Here is an 18,588-nt window from a genome sequence, read left to right on the forward strand (position 1 = left end):
AAACTGTTACAAAGATAGTAGCATGCCACTTCTTTTTATGCAAAGCCCACTTTGCTATGACATATCTGGAGCGGTAGGAAAGGCTAAAATGTTTATTTTGCCAGCTGACCCAAGTGAACAAATAGGTACAGAAAGATTGGAGTGGGAATTGTTACATTTTATGTGATGAATCAGGTCTTGAAACGGGCTGAGACTAATTTGGTGCTGTGCAGGGCTGTCAGAATTCCTGCCAGTTACGGAAGATGTTTGACTCTTATGCAAGAATTGCAGTAACAGTTTTAAGCAGAATTATTTGACTAGGAAAAAAGCTGTTGTGTGTTCCTACTTTCAGCTGTAAAGATACTCCACACACATGGGGAAATATGGGAAAGGAGGATGGCATTTAGGGAGGAAAATTCATAGCAGTGTTTTATCTGACTAGGAAGTAAGATTGTATGAAATTAAGATGAAGTACCTGATTTTGCATTTCTATGTCACCAAAAGATTATGGACCTCTATGTTATTTGAAAAAATATCTCAAACATATAGAACAAGGTGTGCAGGTGAGTGGGAATTTCATATTTCAGTGGATGCTATAGAAAGGTTTTTTTGCTGTAGACATATTTAAGGATATTGTCTTTAACACAAATCATACTTGTCATACTTATGTATTTCAGCAGTGGAACTATACAAATTAATAAGTCCTTTGTGATGCTGTGAGTGAGAGATGGTTTGTTGTTTTGTTGTTTGATTTTTTTTTTACTAGGAGTTTAAGATGGATAATCTTGGAGGGTAGATTGTAAGAGATGATGAGCCGAGGGGTGAATCTCCTGAACTATTGCAGATATGGCAGGACAGGAAAAGAAATAAAAACTACAAAAGGAAAGTATGAAAAAACCCCACAAGCTAAAGATAGTAGGTGGCAGAAAGAGAGGGATGAGAAGGAATGGAGCAATGGTATTTAATGATGAGTTTTTCAGACACCCTCAGAGCCCTGGCACTATGAACCACTCTGTTAGAGCAGGGTGGTGCTGTATTTGCACGTGGTGTTTCACTCCATAAAAGGCATTGCACCAAAGTGCTATCTTCTTCCTCTTCCCTTTCTTATTCCTTTTCCTTCTCTTTTCCGCCTCTGAAAGGCTTTCCATGTCACTAACATTGTACAGTTCCTTTTTCTTTCCAGTAGCACCTGCACCATTGCAACCACAAAGGTGGAATATCCCTTCCCGACCATGGGTGGTTGCCCACTGTGCCGATGGACAAAGCTCTTGTTCAGCACGTCCACAGAACATGCTCCTGAGAAGATCTCAAGCTGCTCGTGCAACTTTCCTGTATATACCAACCCAATGCCCCTTCGAGTCTGCAATGTGCTTTTCTATTTCATCAACAAGGAATCTGAAGCAGGGGCGCGGGGGGATTCAGTGACTCGGACACCATCCTCATCACTAGATTCCGTGCTCAGCTAAGGGCTTATTTGGTACAAATAGCATCTTTCCTTGAGTTTTAAGCCAATTTCATTGTAGTTTGGCACAGCAGCACAGAGGTGCCCAGTGGCTGAGGCGGCTACCACCTAATGTTGTGGCTCCAAAGTGCCATAAAGTCACGGCACCTTTTTGTCAAAAGCAGGGGGTAGGCAGCTTGCAACAGCCACACAATGATACCCAACGTATACCTACCTTACTCTTCACATGAGTCTCTCGCTTGTGCCTAAATTTGACTCTGAGGCTGCTTTAGCAGCAGGTTTCCTCTGTTCAGAGGGTATTTTGCTGCCAAAACGTACTTTTAATGAGAGGACCAGCTGTTCTCCCTCAGGACCCAGCTTCCACTTGCTCCTTAGTTTGCTTCTTAATTGTCTTATCACTGATGAATAATTTAATAATTTTTTCTTGAGTATTTCATAAATTTAGAGTTTTGTGGAGCCTCAGTTAATAAAAAGACAACATACAACAACAGAGTTAGTTCTCTTCCCCTCCATTCATGGCACAGCTTGCTGTATTTCCCTAAGCTTGTATCAAACAATATGCAAGTAAATTGAAATAGTGAAACCGTATCAAGATGTCTATCAGCATCCTACACAGATGTGTAGTTTGGGTTTTATTCCAGACTTCTTTTTTATGATGCAGAAAATATGCATGGAACAGTCTTTAAGCTTTAACGATGATTGACTTGCATGCCCTGTAGAGGGTAGCTTTTCCTCTTACATTTCTGTTAAAATGTACTAATTAGACATTAGCTTAAAACTGTAATCCTCTCCAATGGGTAGGACTTGTGTTATGTATCATTTGGAAGATCTATGATCAGCTGTGGGGTTTTTGTTTGGGGTTTTTTGGTGGTGGGTTTTTTTAACAGCTAGCTAAAAGGTCAGGCAGAACGATATTGCATTTCTAGATCTTTATCCAATGTAGAAGTTGCCCCATTTGTTTCTGTTTACTGAAATACATTATTCAAATACCCTGCATGAAAAAAAAAAATAAACCAAACCAAACTTGTTTGAAATAATAGTTAAACTTAAACATGGGTTACTCTCTGTTAGCACTCACTGGAATTAGTTTTCATGTGTTTTAATTTGTTATGACTAGAGAAACGTATGTACCAGATGAGGAAAGCTTGTTGGAAGAATACCAGGTGAAGGGTGAAACTAGGGGACTAGGGTTCGGTCACACAATTCAATATTAATTCATTGCGCTCTGTGTTTCAGTTTACATGCCTGTAAAATTCTGGTAACATCCTTACCTTATGAGGCTTCATTTATGAAGCACCTTAAAAAGAACACACGGCAAATATTTTAGAGAACGCTAAGTATTATTGTTATTATTACATTGTGGTTGTTGGCATTGATCAATTCAGCATATGTAACATTGACTACGAACAGTTTTGAGAGAGAAAAACTCCATAGTCTACGTTGCCAGAGTACAAGGTTACTGGGTTTTATGATCCCTTTCTGTACCATGTTTTACTCTTCAGTTTAGCATCTCTTCTTCCTTCCCATGTTTGTAAATATTTCTTTCAGAAACACTTAAAATAAAGTCTTTGCTGTCTGGGCATCCATGTGCCTTTGTGACTATGTCAAAAATAACCATAATTTTTGAGAGTTGTGTTTGACAAAACATCATACTTATTGCTGATCCAGGTGCCATATGCATGTACCCACCTGTGATACCCTTCTGAAGATGCAGTTTGATTTTTTTGTTATCAGAATAAATTTCCCCATTAGCGAAGTTGACTGAGTTGATATATGAGTGTAAATGAAAATCTTTCACACATGCTAGTAGCAAGAAAATTACTAAAAATGAATGGATATCATAATTTAATTTTTCTTTTAATTTGTAAGAAACTGTTATTGGCTTGGAGAGGCATAGCTACCTAACAGCAACAATTTAGCTAGATAAGGTTTGTTTTTCAAAGTAATTTGATCTTGGTTCATTCCATGTTAAGTAGGGACACCTAATAAGTAACCCACTACCTAAAACTATAGATAGCTGTAATTTACTGGTAATAGTATAATGAAAATAACTTTCACTTAAAATACTAGAGATATTTGGGAAAAAGATATTCTTTTGACTTAGGAATTTCTTAAGCTTGACTCCTCTTTTTCTGAATGTTCCTTGGAAAATGTGGTTGATAAAAGGTCCTTGCAGAAAAACTTTGACATGTTGAGCATGTCTCTATAGATAGCTATGAAGACTTAACACAGATTTTTCTTGCATATTAATTTAGAAATAGGAATACTGTGCGCTGTCATTCTGTATCACAGTTGTGATAACAAACCAGACTAGTCTTATTGGATTTTTAAAATACAGAATTGCAACTTGATATCTACTAAATTATTAGTTATCTCGCCAAATTGATGCAAATGGGCTCCCTTTTCTAGTGGGGACATGAGAGGTGGAAACAATGACCAGTCCATGAGACTGCTTCAAAGCACATGGATGGTGGGGACTCTTGAACCAGGTGTGTCAGACTAAATCTAGTCCAAATTTACTGCCCTACACTATCCAAAGAGCATATAGTGTAGAAGAGGGGGTCTAGGACCTTCTGTTCGCGCTACTGATCTGTTTGTATTGTGCCAGATGACTTGCTGATCTGCATATAACCTATACATAATATGCATAATCATCAAGAAGCTTCCTTTGTATGTAGAAGACTACTATCACAATACTTTAAGAGCTTATAGGACATTTTTATTTAGTGTCTTTTTCCCTTTGTTTCTGCTGACTCTTTCCTTGCCCCCATGTCTTAAAGAAGCAGAATTCTTTGACTGACTTCAGAATCCTCTTTACCTGCTTTTCTCCTCTGTCCTGATTTCACAAGTCAACTTCAGTGTCAAAAAGCTTTGCACCTTAGTCTGTGGGTTTTCTGAAATTCATCTGTCGCATTAGGGCTTTAACTGCCATGAACCTTTTCTGTCCAAGGGATTCCAGCAGTCTTCACACATTTTAAAGCAGAGATTTCAAACATAGGTTTTGATTACTTCTCATCATTAGAAAAAGCTGTTAGCAATTTTTGCAAGGTCGCAGATGTTTATCCAGAGGTTTTAGCCAAACTGCAGTCTTGGTATTTAACTACTCTCTAGACTCCTATGACTTTAGTTGGGTAAAATGTTGGGGTCATCCTCTTTTCCTATTTTTCAATTCTTCTTTAATATTGCCACTATCATTACTGTGAATACAGCATTGCACCTGAGAGCTGTTTTCTCTCTTTCTTTTCATGGTACTAAACTCCACTTAGTACTGCAGTGGTCTTGGACATTCTGAAGGAAGCAACACTATGTACTTCACTTATCATAGCTACTTTTATACCTTGCATAGAAAATGGAATCTGTTCCCTCATTTCTCAATTAATACCATATTTCTATGGCTCTTTACTTGAGTGTCTTTGCATTGCTGGTCTTCTCAGAAAAATGGAATCATGGCCTTGAGACAAAGAAGGACAGGTAAAGATGATGTTGATCTGAGTACCTGGGATGCAGCTGTGTTTTCAAAAATGTATGCCTTCTAGATAAGGGGTAGGACTGTGCTGTTCGCTCTTCCTTTGACACTGGGAACAAGAAGCATTGCCAAAAGACATTACAGTTCCCTGCATTCTGTTTGTTCTGGTAATGTGGGAGCACTTCAGTGTTTGGTGTCTGCCAGTATGATTACACAGTCTCTTCAGGCTGTAAATGCGATGGCCTTCTCCATGCTGGAGAAGCAAGAACAGCACATATTCAAAGTGGCAGCCGAAAGCTTATAGTTGCATTGTAATTATGGTATCAGAGGCAGGCTGGGTAAACTGGGCAGAGGATGTCAGATAAGCAAGCGGTCCCAGGGAATGAGTAGTGACAGTGTTTTCTTTTCCACTGATTGTAGGTGATCAGACAGGTGTATTTTATAAAAAAAAATAAAGTAAAAAAAAAAAAAGAAAAAAGAGCCATAGCCTTGTTCCGAGAGCCTCTTCAAGCTCACATAATAGAGAGTTGCACTGAGGTTTAATGTCTTGATGAGGATTAAGTTTCTGCAAGATGCGGGTAACACTGTTTAGATAAGACAACGCTTGGTCTTCTCCAGCTACTCAAAGTCTTCAGTGGGCTGTTTCATTTCTTCTTCGCTAGAGAGTGTTTTTCTAGCTTGCAGTAAATTTGTCCATGGTAAATGCAGCAGCAGTTAAGTATTTGATGCGGTACAATTGAGAGGATTGCTGGACAGCATAAACTCAGTGGGTGCCTCATCACGATGGTGTTAGGCAGTCAATTTTCCTGCTCTCCCAGCTGACCGAAAGCCAGCTGCAGTCTGAAAGCTGTTTCGCTGTTGGCGTGGAGCTGTGCCCAAAGCAGCACACCTTGCCCCTCGGGCGCTAAGCGGAACGCAGCGCGGGGTCAGTGTGGGGAGGTGGTTCCCAGATCAGCACTGACCTTCCCCACGCTGGGCTGGCCTCGGCTCGGCCCCGCACTTCGAGTCCTTTGATCCCTGGGCAATGCCTGCTGGTACCTGCTGGGGCTTGGCTTTCCCTTAGCTCTGCCCCGTTGAGGGAAAAGGACGGTAGTTTGCCAGGCACCCGCACGGCACCGAGGCCGTAGGTGATGGGGACTGGGATCAGCCCCTGAAAGCCAGTCACCTCGGACATTGCATTTTGAGAAGTTCTAGCCCAGCTGCAGCACCCAGTGACAAAGACCGATTGGTTTTGTGACTGAAATTCTCCTGTATTCATTTTTCTGTTTTATCATGTGTGATTGTGGGGGTGTGGTTGGTTTTTAGTTTGGGGTTTTTTTCCCTTCATACACTAAAAACTCTTAATTAAAAACTTTTGTTAGAAATGCTGGCTTATTGTTGGCTCATTTGCTGCCAAGCGATAAACTGTGTGAGGGCGTTCATACACCACCTTACAATACCCTGTATTTTTACTCATTAACCCATGGTTTCATCTTCCAACTAACAGAAACTGTTGTTTGTGATAGCTGAAGTTAACCTCTCTGGTACGCTGAAAAGTCAGGCAACTTCAACAGGACTTCTTATTTGAATGGTTTGTGACTTTGGTTTTTGTCCAATACCAACCAATAAAGAATTCAAACCAAATTCTACTGCCTATGGAAGAAATGCCAGTCATGTAGTATTGCCCCTTGCGGTACCCTGGAGGCAGACAAGTACTTGTTTCTTTCTTATACTTATTCGTGTCTTGCCTGCTTTTAAAAAGAGAAATAACCTACTGAAAAGTCTGGTTCAATGCAACATATACATTGCATTATATATGCTTTTCTTTACTACAGCATTATGCAACAGTCCTCTTACTTTTTCCATACAGTCTACACAAATTATTTTTACCTGTTCTACATGTTGGGTAAAGTAAACTGGCTTTCCAGGAGCTGTGAAATGGAATTGTCCCAGAAAGCTCCTCCAGGAACCTTGGATTTACTGGTAGATGTCAGTAAGTCTTCATGTTAACAATTCTTACGTATCAGTGTTTATTTCCACCATTTGATCATCAGATGGTTCAGCCTAAAGGAAAAATTGTATTATTATTTTCATGCTTTCTTTGTGCTGAAGGGGTAATATTGTAAATATTTCTGGGGGAAAAAAAAAAAAAAGCTCTAACCCTGAAAACCCATGGAAGAGCATTGTAGTAAGATAGAATGTGTTTGGGTTTTTTTTTTAAACAAGAAAACTGGTCTATTTTTGTTGATACTGCTGTTGAACTGAAAAAAATTCTAGATTGGTGTGCAGTATGCATTATGGTGAATCATCCCAAGGCAGTAGTATAAGATGGAATATGAAAAAATTTCAGCAGTTGACAAAAGTTAGTGTTGCTAGGAAGTGATGATAGTACTGCCTGAGAAACAGAGAAATTACTTGATGCTGAAAGCCATGTTCAATATATTCAGTTTCATTAATAGTTCAGCTGCCAAACATCTCAGTGCTGAAACTTGACATTACAGACTCTTAGAGCAACAGAAGGATTCAAAATTGTTACTCTGCTGATAGACCTTTCCTTCTTAAAGGATCTGCAGTACCTGGAAGGCTGATTTATTAAAAAGCTCACCTAGGCATTGCTGAGATCTCAGTCTCCTATTAGATCATCTCTCTGACACAGTTACTTTCAGTAATTTATTTTGAGAGACTCTTTCTTGTATAATTTTTTTATGAGGTTAGTTTTAACCAAAAAAAAATTATTTTGGACAGTGTGTAATATGTTTTGTGATGTTTCCGAAATAATCAAGATAACGTATTGCATTAAAACACATGTGACTAACATTTCTTTTGCCACCTTGGAAAACAGCTTTGTGTGCTAGCTGACTGGGTTATGTAAAATCCAAAGTACTGCTGTAATAGCTTTGGGGATGACTTTCTATTGCACCTGACTCCAGACTCACAATGAATTGGAAATTACAGTACAATTATTCTTATTTCACTATGCAAATTTTCAGGCTCCCCCTTGGACTATCCAGGGATACAGCAGTTTTCAAGCTGTACTCCAATCAGAAAAATGTCACCAGGCTTACACTGCTGGCCTAAATATTTCTGTTCAGAAGTTTCCGTACGTTGTTCAGAAAAACGTCAGTCTTCATTTTCTCTTTGGTGTGATTCTCAGTGTATCAAATTGTGTAAGCTTTAGAGAGGGTTTGTGTAAGTCTCGAGATAGTGTTCAACTTTTTCCCATTCTGCAGAAACAGCTATATAGAGCAACATTTAGCATTCTGTACTAAAATGTTCCATGGTAATTATGACAGTAATGATGAACTTTATTGCTTAGAAATATATATGTACACTTTTCTTTTTAGATCTTCTTACATCAGTGCCTTCTTCAGACAGAAGTCATATATCTAAGCTAAAGAAGATAAATACACCCTTAGTCTCTCTGAAATATGTTTTATATTTATTTCATTATTGGAAAACTAGATGAGAAGGTTGATTGGGAAAGATGTGCAATGCATGGATTGTTTTTTTAATTGGAAAGACGACTTTTTTTTAACCTCTCTGTGACTCATTTTTATGATATGTAAAAATAGAAATAGTATGCCTACCTTTATATATATACACACATATATATAAAAGTATCACAGGACACTGAGTCCACATAAAGCATTATTATTAAAGCAATGTGCTTTGCCATGACTAGCCATTATTTTATGCAGCTGATGCACCCCATGCAGTGTGATAATGAATACTTCAGTGATGTATTTCAGCAAATACAATTAGTACATGGTATCTCAGATAATACTATTTTGTAGGGCAGTGGTATTTAACCTTTTTGTAGGTGACTCTCACTTGAGAAAATTGTTTATAGGACTGTAATCCCTCAAGTTAGACTCCCAGTGAATGGTCCTAGTACTTTGCCTTTGCTTGCATGAGTATGCACACCACTTTTTCACAACCAACCAACCAACGCATGTGGCACGAAGACCAAATCTGCCATTTCTTTGGCTCCAGCAACGCTGAGAACAAGCTAATATTCCTGCTCCGAGCAGGCTGATTCTGTCTAGATGCACTTGGACATCTGCACAGACCGTCTCAGCACCTCTGGTTTCGGGAGCACGACGGAGTCGCGGTTGCACTCTGTGTACATGGCAACAACTCGGGTCTGGCAGAGTTAATTTGGTTGCTGCTGCTTCTGCCTCCCATGCGATGAACTCGTGCCTGGCAGGCTGGGAGCCGCAGACTGAGCGTTTGACTGGCTCCTACTGCAGTAGTATCTGATTGCCTTGTAAGTGGTAAGGTAATTTACCTTCAGCACTCCTGCGAAGGATATGGATAAAGACGCTTATAGATAACAAGTGGTTCATCCACAATCGCTCAAGGGTTGGCTCAGTCAGAGTAGGATATAGAAACTATGACAGAGTCCTAGACTTTATCCATTAAACCACCTTTCCCCTTTTCTGTGATTATCTGGATATTGTGGGTAAGCAAGGGGGTATTTTTTGTTTGGTTTTTTGTTGTTTCTTTTTTGCCGCAGCAACATTTAATTTTCTACTCTAATATTGTGCTGAGGAGATGGCTGCAGTGCACTGGCAGAGGCTGATAAGTGACTTACAATTTTATACCACACGTTTACTGAATTTTCAGTTTGAAATGTACAGTCTGGGATGACAGCCAGTCATTCAACCTATTCTTGCCTCAAACACTGTAAAAACACGCGGACAAAAGAAGGAACACCTGGCAAATGTTTTGGGTTTACAACAACAAGAGAGAGAGTTAATGATATCCATGGTTATGAGTGAGATAACTTGCTGCTTTTACAGCATATGTTGAAAACATTTTCAGAACATTTAGATTCCATTTAACTGTGGCCTTGCACAAAATAATGTAGAGAATTAAAGCAAACGAACAGAAGAACTGAAGCAGATGTAGCACAAAATAGAGTCTGTATTGCTGGGAAGGACCCCTGATCCCACCCCGCCAAACTCCAGTGAAGGCCGAAACCCCAGGGTGAAAGCTGGCCGTGGAGACCGCAGCTCCTTGTGATACTGCATTCTATTCCTGGGTGTTTCAATGCTTTCTTTTCTTCCTGACTCTGAGTAATGTGATCTGCCTTTGAAGATGAATTTAGCTTGGAAGGTGGCCCTGTGGTTCTGTGAAAAAACTGTTACTCATTGTGATAGCAGATGATGTGGTTTCCTTGAGAAAACAGTGTGCTGGAGTTATCTGAATAAAGAACTAGGAATACTGAAGACTGGGTTTCTAATGCTGGCTAACAAGGATTTTCTGTAGGTTTACTTAATTCATTTTTTCTTTCAATGCATCACCTTCGTTATCTTTTTGTGTTCAGTATTCGTATTGTTTAGAAGAATAAAGAAATAGCCGCATCATTTTCATTTCAGAAAAATAATATATGTTTGGGTTTTTTCTTTTAGTTCTTTTGTGGAGAGGATTGATGAGGAGGTGTTTGTATGTGTCTCTAGCATTTAATCATGGCACAGGGGATAATTCAGCACAACTAAGATAACATCTACATTACTTTTTTGAGGTAGTATTGACAAAGAACTGGGACGCAGGGAGGTGATTGCTTTGCTTAGATTAGGGATGCTTCTGATTCTGCTTTGAATTTAATCTCTGAGGCGGGAGATTAACCTGTTCTCTTCAGATCATTGTGTTGCCTGGATTTAGCACGTGTGTTAAGTGGGTGTACCAAAGCCTCGGAAGAACTTTGAAAAATAATTTGACCATGTTAAAGCAGATCTGAATTTCACCTTGTATTCTAGGCAACATTTGAACAGCAAAAATAGCTGAGAAGTGATGTTTGGAAGTGTGTACTCGGGAGCACGCAGCCATCGCTGTTGTACCTGTAACGCTGTGACATCCAGTGGCTTTTCCTGATCCCTGAGGTTGCCAGGCTCGTGCCAGAAGACGACAGTTAGGATGCAGCAGCGCAGGCTCCCGAAGGACCTGCAGCAGCTACCCGTCACACAGCGCTTCCCATGGCAGCCCTGCTTTCACCCTGCGTTGTGCACAGCACGGCAATAACCAGCGGGTTGGACTTTGGGCTGCAGATCCTTTACTCTCTCTTGTGTATGCAAAAGAAGGGAAGATCATAGTGACAGAATTTTGCTCAGGGTTGGTTTTTTGGTGGTTGGGTTTGCTTTTTTTTAAGGAGAGAAGTGCTATTTTGCATCTTGTTTTAGCTGAATTTTACCTCTGTGCTAGCCTGAGTTGTTTAATTGTTTCACTGGATAAAAGAATGGACAGAACAAAACTTTTTCTTTTTTTTTTTTTTCTTTTTTAGCATTTCAGTTCTGATTAAACCCAAATAAGTCAATTGGATAGCTTATGACTGCTTCAAAGATATGTAGATCAGACTTTGTATTCTTAGATTACTTAATTAGAACACGATTTATCCTCACTCAACTTCTAATTTGCAATGAGCAGTGCTGATGTTCTTGACCACAGTAAGATCTCTTGAAGAATCTCATGTTGATTATATGGTCATCGGGCCCTGATTTTTCAGAAGTGCTCAACACAATCAAGGTGTACTAAAATTCATTAGAATTAGGTATGTTTGTCTATTTGTGAATTTAAATCAGAAATTAAAAAATAAAAAAAGCCAAGATATGGAGGGTACCGGTATTTCAGATTTCCAGTTATCTGATTTTCATTGTGGTTTTAAGAGGCTTCTCCTTAAAACCTAAATGTTTGAGTTTGTGTAGTGTATTCTGGTGAAACCCCTAATTCATGTAATAATTGAGAAAAGGTGTAATTTCCTCTGTATCTTTCCCCAAACATATACTGGCAACTGCTATATATAAAAAAAAACCCAAACCCAAAAAACTCTTTCCTGATGTAAAAAGCCAGAGGTACTCCATCAAGACACTTATTGTGTTTAAGCTTCCAACTAATAAAGCAATTTGCAAGAGGCCGCAGAGCATATCATGTCATAAGATACGTTGTGCCTGTCCTTTAGGCTGCTGATCTTTTATTACGGGGCAAGTTTATTTACTTTTCCGAACTTCAGAGCTCAGCAGATTTGCAGGTACTGCTGTTGAAGTTTTAATTTCGGCAAAGATGCTCATAAAGAAGTGCTCAGATGTTCAGATGTGAATCCAATTTTATATCCCTGGCAAGTTCAATAGTCTTCAGCTTCTGCTTTTGATTCATTTAAACAGGTTTATGAAGAAGCAGCATATTAAGCTTTTATCTCTCTCATATATACACAAGTGTGTGTGCATGCTCCCTAGTTAGTACTTTATATATATATATATATAAGCTTTTATATGTTTTAATATAAACTATATAATATCTATATAATGTTGATATTGGTATTTGTTTTATTATTCTATATTAAATGCTACATTCATCTTATGCCAGATTTGTGAGGTTTTGCAGCTGCAGTATATGTTGAGTTAATTCCGCAGAGCTTATTTTGCGCGCTACATTTTATTTACTGTTTGGGAACTGAGTCTTGAGGCAGATTAAATTAATTTGTGGTAACTTGAATTCAGTTCTTGCTTCCTTAATCTTACAGAAATTCTGTTCATTCTTATTGATGTGCAGTTGGCTCACTTTTAAGAACAGCCTCTATGATTTTGTGGTTCCAAGATTCAGAGTCTTTATTTAGCTGGCACTACTGTGTCTCTCGGAGCAAAACTTTTTTGTTTCTGTGGGTATGACTTTTCCATACTTATCCTCCGAAAGGAAAAGCTGCATCCAAAATAAGTTAAGAAAATATGAAGCACATGAATCTTCAGAAGTAATTTTTAACACAAGGGCACACATTTGTATTTTATCACTCATAAATATCCACTTACTGAAATCCAAGCACGCTTTGTTTAAAGCCAGAACACAGACCAGGAGAGTAATTCCACTTAAGCTTCTATGCGTGTGGATATTGTCCAAACACATTTTCTTCCTGCTGCGTCTTACTCCACATGCTGTTGGGGAATGGCAGAGGACCTCGTGTAGATTAGACATTTGATGTTCTAGGGGTCCAAATGGGGGTGTTAAACATAAAATTTTCTGGGCTAAACAGTCTCTTTCAAGCTTAGGTAAGACACAGCCGAGGCAAGGATAGTGAGCAGAGCAGCACGTATGATGGCCCTAAAATTTAGGGTGTGTTCATGAAAGGTGACTTTGTATTTAAAGCAGTTGACACTACCATAGGGTGAGCATTCAGGCAAGAGACATTTTAAAAAGATAAACAAACTTCTGTGCAAATTTAAAACAACATGTGAAGGATGCAGAATTTATTATAATTCACTTCTTAAAGTTTCTTGTCACAGGACAACTTCTACTTGACTTGCGCAAGTCCCAGTAAACCTGTCTGTCTCTTCTTTATTGGCCTGTGCTTCCCCAGGCCCACAGTAACGCTTAAGAAAATTAATGATCTCTCTCCAAAAAACCTCTGTTCTCTTTCTGTTCCCTGGTTGTGTTGCTGTTAGGAGTAGGTGTTCTCACTAGCTTTTCCCTGGGGCGGGCAGTCGGCAGAGCAGTGCCAGGAGAGGAGCTGGTCCCAGGGGTGTTGAATAGAATCATAGAATCAATTAGGTTGCAAAACACCTTTAACATCATCGAGTCCAACCATCACCCTAACACTGCCAAGTCCACCACTAAACCATGTCCCTAAGTGCCACATCTACCCATGTAGGAAGAGCCCAGGCGGGCGCTCAGGACCAGGCAGGACACAGTCACCGCTGCGGCTCAGGGTGCCGTGCCGGTTTGCCCCTCTGATTGCCAGTGTCTGAGCTGCAATATCATGTGGTTTTCCCTACACAAAAGACAAGAGACTGGTTACTTCTCCTTTCTTGGATGGCTTAACATAAGAGTCTAAAATATCTCCCTGGTTATGGAAGGTGCTTTCACCAGAACTTTAGCATTCAGAAGCCTGAAATGATGCACCGATTTCAGTTCCTGGCTGTGTGGCCTGATTCTCAATTGGGATTAATCCCCCTTGAATGGTTTGGGGTTTGGTGGTTGGGTTTGTTTGGGGTTTTTTTTTGGGGGGGGTGTCTTTTTTTAAATATTGGCCTTAATTAACTTACAGTTAATTAATCAGTTCAGCAGTTTTTCTATACTTCATTGTTTCATATAAAAATAGATGTCTAGCTGCAAATGGTTTCCCCTTGTGATGTTGTCTTTTATTGCTTGATTCATTAAGTACAGAATGTGCTTCAGTTTCTAAAAAAACCCATACATCATTATAATTATCATTTCACTAATATTACTTTTTCTGATTATTGTTCACTAGAAAACTACAACTTGCTATAATGACTAAAGCATGCGGTTCATAACACACAGTGTTTGTTTTCTTTAATCTCTTTCACTCTTTTTCTTAGAAGTAAACCATTGCAACATGTGGAATTGCACTTAAACTTATTTACCATTCTGCATTTATGTTTAGAAAAGTGACTATGCTAGAATGCTTATTCACACCTGCTTATTCTGTTTTCTTCTCATGTGCTTTTTTTAATCCACTGGCCTCATTGATTAGAAAAATTTATTTTCATTATCAATGCAAACATGTCAGTATTCGAAGAATGAGAAAAGTTTATATCCTTCTTTCTATCTAAAAAACATCATCTGTCATTTTTCAGTGAAAGAAGCTGAAAGAGTAGCATAATTTTCAGATCTTGGTGTGTGTTTGTGGCATTACTAAATAGAAGAATACAGGCCAAATCCTGATCACATGGAAGAACATGAAAGATATCATCATTGCATTGTTGCTCTCTTTTCATATTTGGAGTTTAATCTTTCGCTGGCACAAATACTGTTCATTTGAAGCTGGTAAAATAACAGTGAATGAGAGAAGATTGAGATCTCTGATTAAGTTTTATAGAAGCCTAAAGATGGTATTCTCCAAAGCTGTTTTTAATCCCTTAAGGTTCATCTCCTTAAAGTCCCTGATACTAACAGGGAGGAAAAAGTTCTTCTGGGTGGATATACAGAATGGTCAAGCTAGACTGCTGCCCTGGCTCCTCCACAGAGGATCCTTTCTCCAGGGAGAATCCATAAAGAAGTATTTTTAAATCTAAAAGTATAGTCTTCGTGAATGTCCCAACTGTGCAACCTCAAAACACTGGTTTATATCTCTGATCTCTAATAATCACTGATCTGATTTAACCATGTTTTAATGCCTACAGGTCCAAAAGGCATGCAGGTTTAGCTTCCTGTTTGTGGGGTTTGGCTTTTTTTCCAGGCAGCGGTCCCTTGAAAATGCCAAGGAGAACAGTATCATCAACACACATTTGTGATTTATTTTTCTTTTCTATTTTAGGCCCTTCAAATCATCACAGCCAGTCAACGCTGAGGCCACCTCTCCCTCCTCCTCACAACCATTCACTGTCCCATCATCATTCCTCTGCCAACTCCCTCAACAGGAACTCGCTCACAAATCGCCGGAACCAGATCCACGCGCCTGCTCCGGCGCCCAACGACCTGGCCACCACCCCCGAGTCCGTGCAGCTCCAGGACAGCTGGGTGCTCAACAGCAACGTCCCGCTCGAGACCAGGTGGGTCGCGTGGACGGACACCCCCGGGGGATGCCAATGCACAGTTCTCTGAAGTGTGCGGAGAAAACGGTTTGGCTCCTTAGGAGATGGGGTTTAGTTCACTTTGTGTCAACGATGGTTTTGGCTGACACAGCACTGGGAGTTAGTGACGTTAGAATACCCACCAGCCTCTGATTTGCTTTGCGTCGGAAGGTAGATAGGTGACCATCTCTCTGTTCACATGTCCCATTTTAAAGCCTTTTATTCATTTGGACCATCCCTGCGTACAAAACTCATGGTGTTAGCACAGCATATTTTACTCACAGGCTCAGGGACAGCTTACTTTATAACTCATATTGACTGTGTTGCTGAAAAATTATACATTTTGCCTTCCCTGCAGTAACAAACAGAGGCTCATTTGAAATTATGCATTTTGGAAGACCTTGAGATACAATCCCAGATTCAAGACTGACAGTACTATAATTTTAATTTATATTTCATCCAGTATGCAAGCTCATTTTAATCTCTTCTGTACGTGTTAACAGCTTGATGCCCGTGGGGCAAACAGTTGCATATAAATGAAAAGGTGCAGCACTTAGGCCTGCCAGATAAATAAATAAATAAATGCCTGACATGCTGCCGTTCTAAATATTCCGGTTTGTTGTCATTTGGGGTATGGATGTCAAACATATTTAACTTGCGCTTTAAATAGCGGAGCTGGCAGAGCTGATCTCCCAGAATTTAAAATCAGCCATTGTGGTGCTGAAAAAAGCCATTGGAATAGTCGGGTGTTCTTGCTTGCCCAGAGAGCTCTAAACACAGCGTACAGGTAGAGGAGCTGGACTGCTTATAACACTGGCTCGTACCGTGGCTTCAGCTGCTTGGTTGCCACAGCTTCTGAGATGTTTGGTTTGCAATCTTCCGGGAATGTAATGCTGCTCTGCTGAATTACACCCAGAGTAGCTAGGTATGGTATAGTTACACTGCTGTGCAGTCCCAGCCCAGTCCCTCCCAGATTTTCATTAAATATTGCCTTCTGGTTTGGAGCTCTGGGAGATGTTGGTATAGCTGGGTTGAGGCTTACAGCACCCAGGCCATTGTTATTCAGTGGTTAATCAGTGGTTGTAGCACCATGGGGAGCAAATGAGACTGAAAAGAGCAGGGAGTCTGTGCCCAGTCTGTGCTCCTGTGCCATGTTGGAACACTCACAAGGAGCTTCATTCGCATTGCCCTACTTTACTAAAATGGTAACATGGGTGCCATGAAGAAGGGGGGCGGGGGTGCTGAAAAGCAAATGCAATTTATCCTAAAGCCTGAGATGTCCAAAAAAAGAAAGGAAAGGGATTCTTACTTACTGAAGGTTTGGAGCTGACTTTGGCCAAAAAAAAAAAAAAATAAAATAAAATATGGAGTGAAGCTCAGCTCTTAACTGCTGCTTCTGTGAGAGCATCTGCTACTATTTAGAAGTTAATTTTGCCATCCTGAATTTGGTATTTATTGCTAAGAACTACAAGATAAAAATATTGGTCCTATTCAGCCCGGACAATTGTTGCTGTGTGGTTCATTGCCCAGGATCATAACATACTTTTAATTCTAGTGTAGAGTGATCCCTTACTGTTGCTTGTCTATCTGTTTTCATATGAAATTGTTCTTGGGTACAATAGTACCTGAAATATGTAATTTCTGATGGCTTAAGATTGTCCCAATTTACCAAACACTTTATATGGAGGGAATTCCTTGGGATATTCACAAAAGGGTTCTTTGTCATAATACTGGCATCCCTGAGAAACAGAAGTGGGCATTTGTCTGGCTGTTTTTCTTTTACTGTCTGATTTTGTGCCTATTCCCTGTCAGTGGAGACTATCAATTCCATTACTGACTTCAGTTCTTCTCATTTTCTTCTTTTTTTTCATCATAAAACCACTGGGAATATATATGTATTCATGTTGATAACAAAAGGTTACTTTGTGAATACTGTTATTTTTGGAGGCTGCAAGATACCCGGCAGTTAATTGGAGTTTTTCCATAGATAGGTTTGTCATAGGCAAGCATTAAGATATTAGAAAACATCCTGACAGGATTGCTGTGTTCTAAGACTATTCCAGAATTGCTTCAGGATCGATTTTTCTTCTTTTCTGAAATTACACACCTGACAGGACTTGGTGACAAGTTTCATCACAAGAATATTAACTCAGAAGATGATGGGGGGTTTTGGTTTTTTTTTTTTTTTCTGGTTTGCAGTGAGTTTTGCTGAAATTGATGCCTGCAGATTCACTGGGGACTTTCAGAATTAGCCTGTAATTCGTTCACTTTAAAACTGGTATTTCATGTACATTCATAGCAGTAGCCACAGGAAAAAAAAGGACACTTGGTAACTTTTTAGTTCAGCCTTTACTTTACAGCTTTAGCTTGTGAAACGCTGATCCCTCTTACACTGCCTCTTCACAGTGCACTACTGCATAATTTTTTTTTTCTTCTTGTCAGTTTATTAATCTCACTAGTGGAGTGCTCAGGAGGCAAAGCCAGCACTTGACAGCACCTGCTTTATCAGGAAAAAGTTTCACAACTTTTAGTTTTCACCTTTCAGTTACCTTCAGTAGATTCTGCTCTCAACTGAAAATAATGTGTAAGTGGTCACATTACTGATTATGAAACAAAAAGCTGTACCTGAACTGTCTGAAGGGAATGCTTTATGTCAGCACTACAAATTCAGATCACAACTTAGATTCCAGATGTCTCTTTATCTAACAGTACCGAGCGCTGAAATCATTGAATAATACAACGTGTATCTGCATGTTGGTTTTTTTTTTTTTTTTTCTGATAAGAATGTTTTTCCCTTCCCTTCTTTCGCTTGCCATCTTAGGCAGTTTGGGCTAAATTCAGACTGTTTGGAGACAGCACATTTTCCAAATATAGCCTTGTCCACCTCTTGTTTCAGTATTGATGGGGGGGGGGGGCAGGGTGGGGAGTAATCGCATTTGGTTTATTTTCTTTGTGATGTAAAGTAAGCTTTTACTGCTTGCACATGTTTTCATGTACCCTCTTCAGGCAATTATACCCCAAGTCTCCATGTACCCTTTGTGGTTGTGTATTTTTTACATAATTATGCTTAGCTGTGTTGCAGTAGCTTGTTGCTTTTAGTGGAGTTACAAGATTGCAAAATGCTTATACAGAGTTGCTAATTATGCTTTTTTAGAATCATAGAATGGTTTGGGTTGGAAGGG

At 39.6% G+C, this 18,588-nt stretch overlaps 1 protein-coding gene across 16 annotated transcripts in view; it reads left to right on the forward strand.

Annotated features, from left to right (window-relative positions):
• Positions 1 to 18,588, forward strand: part of TENM2 (teneurin transmembrane protein 2) — a 716,298-nt gene that overhangs the window by 516,101 nt on the left and 181,609 nt on the right. For all 16 annotated transcript variants that reach the window (XM_052816231.1, XM_052816228.1, XM_052816232.1 and 13 more), the window contains one exon: positions 15,151 to 15,385. In XM_052816231.1, coding sequence (XP_052672191.1) covers positions 15,151 to 15,385 — 235 coding nt within the window. The remainder of the gene's footprint in view (positions 1 to 15,150; positions 15,386 to 18,588) is intronic.

Source organism: Harpia harpyja, chromosome 20 (genome assembly GCF_026419915.1).
Source record: "Harpia harpyja isolate bHarHar1 chromosome 20, bHarHar1 primary haplotype, whole genome shotgun sequence".
NCBI lineage: Eukaryota > Metazoa > Chordata > Aves > Accipitriformes > Accipitridae > Harpia > Harpia harpyja.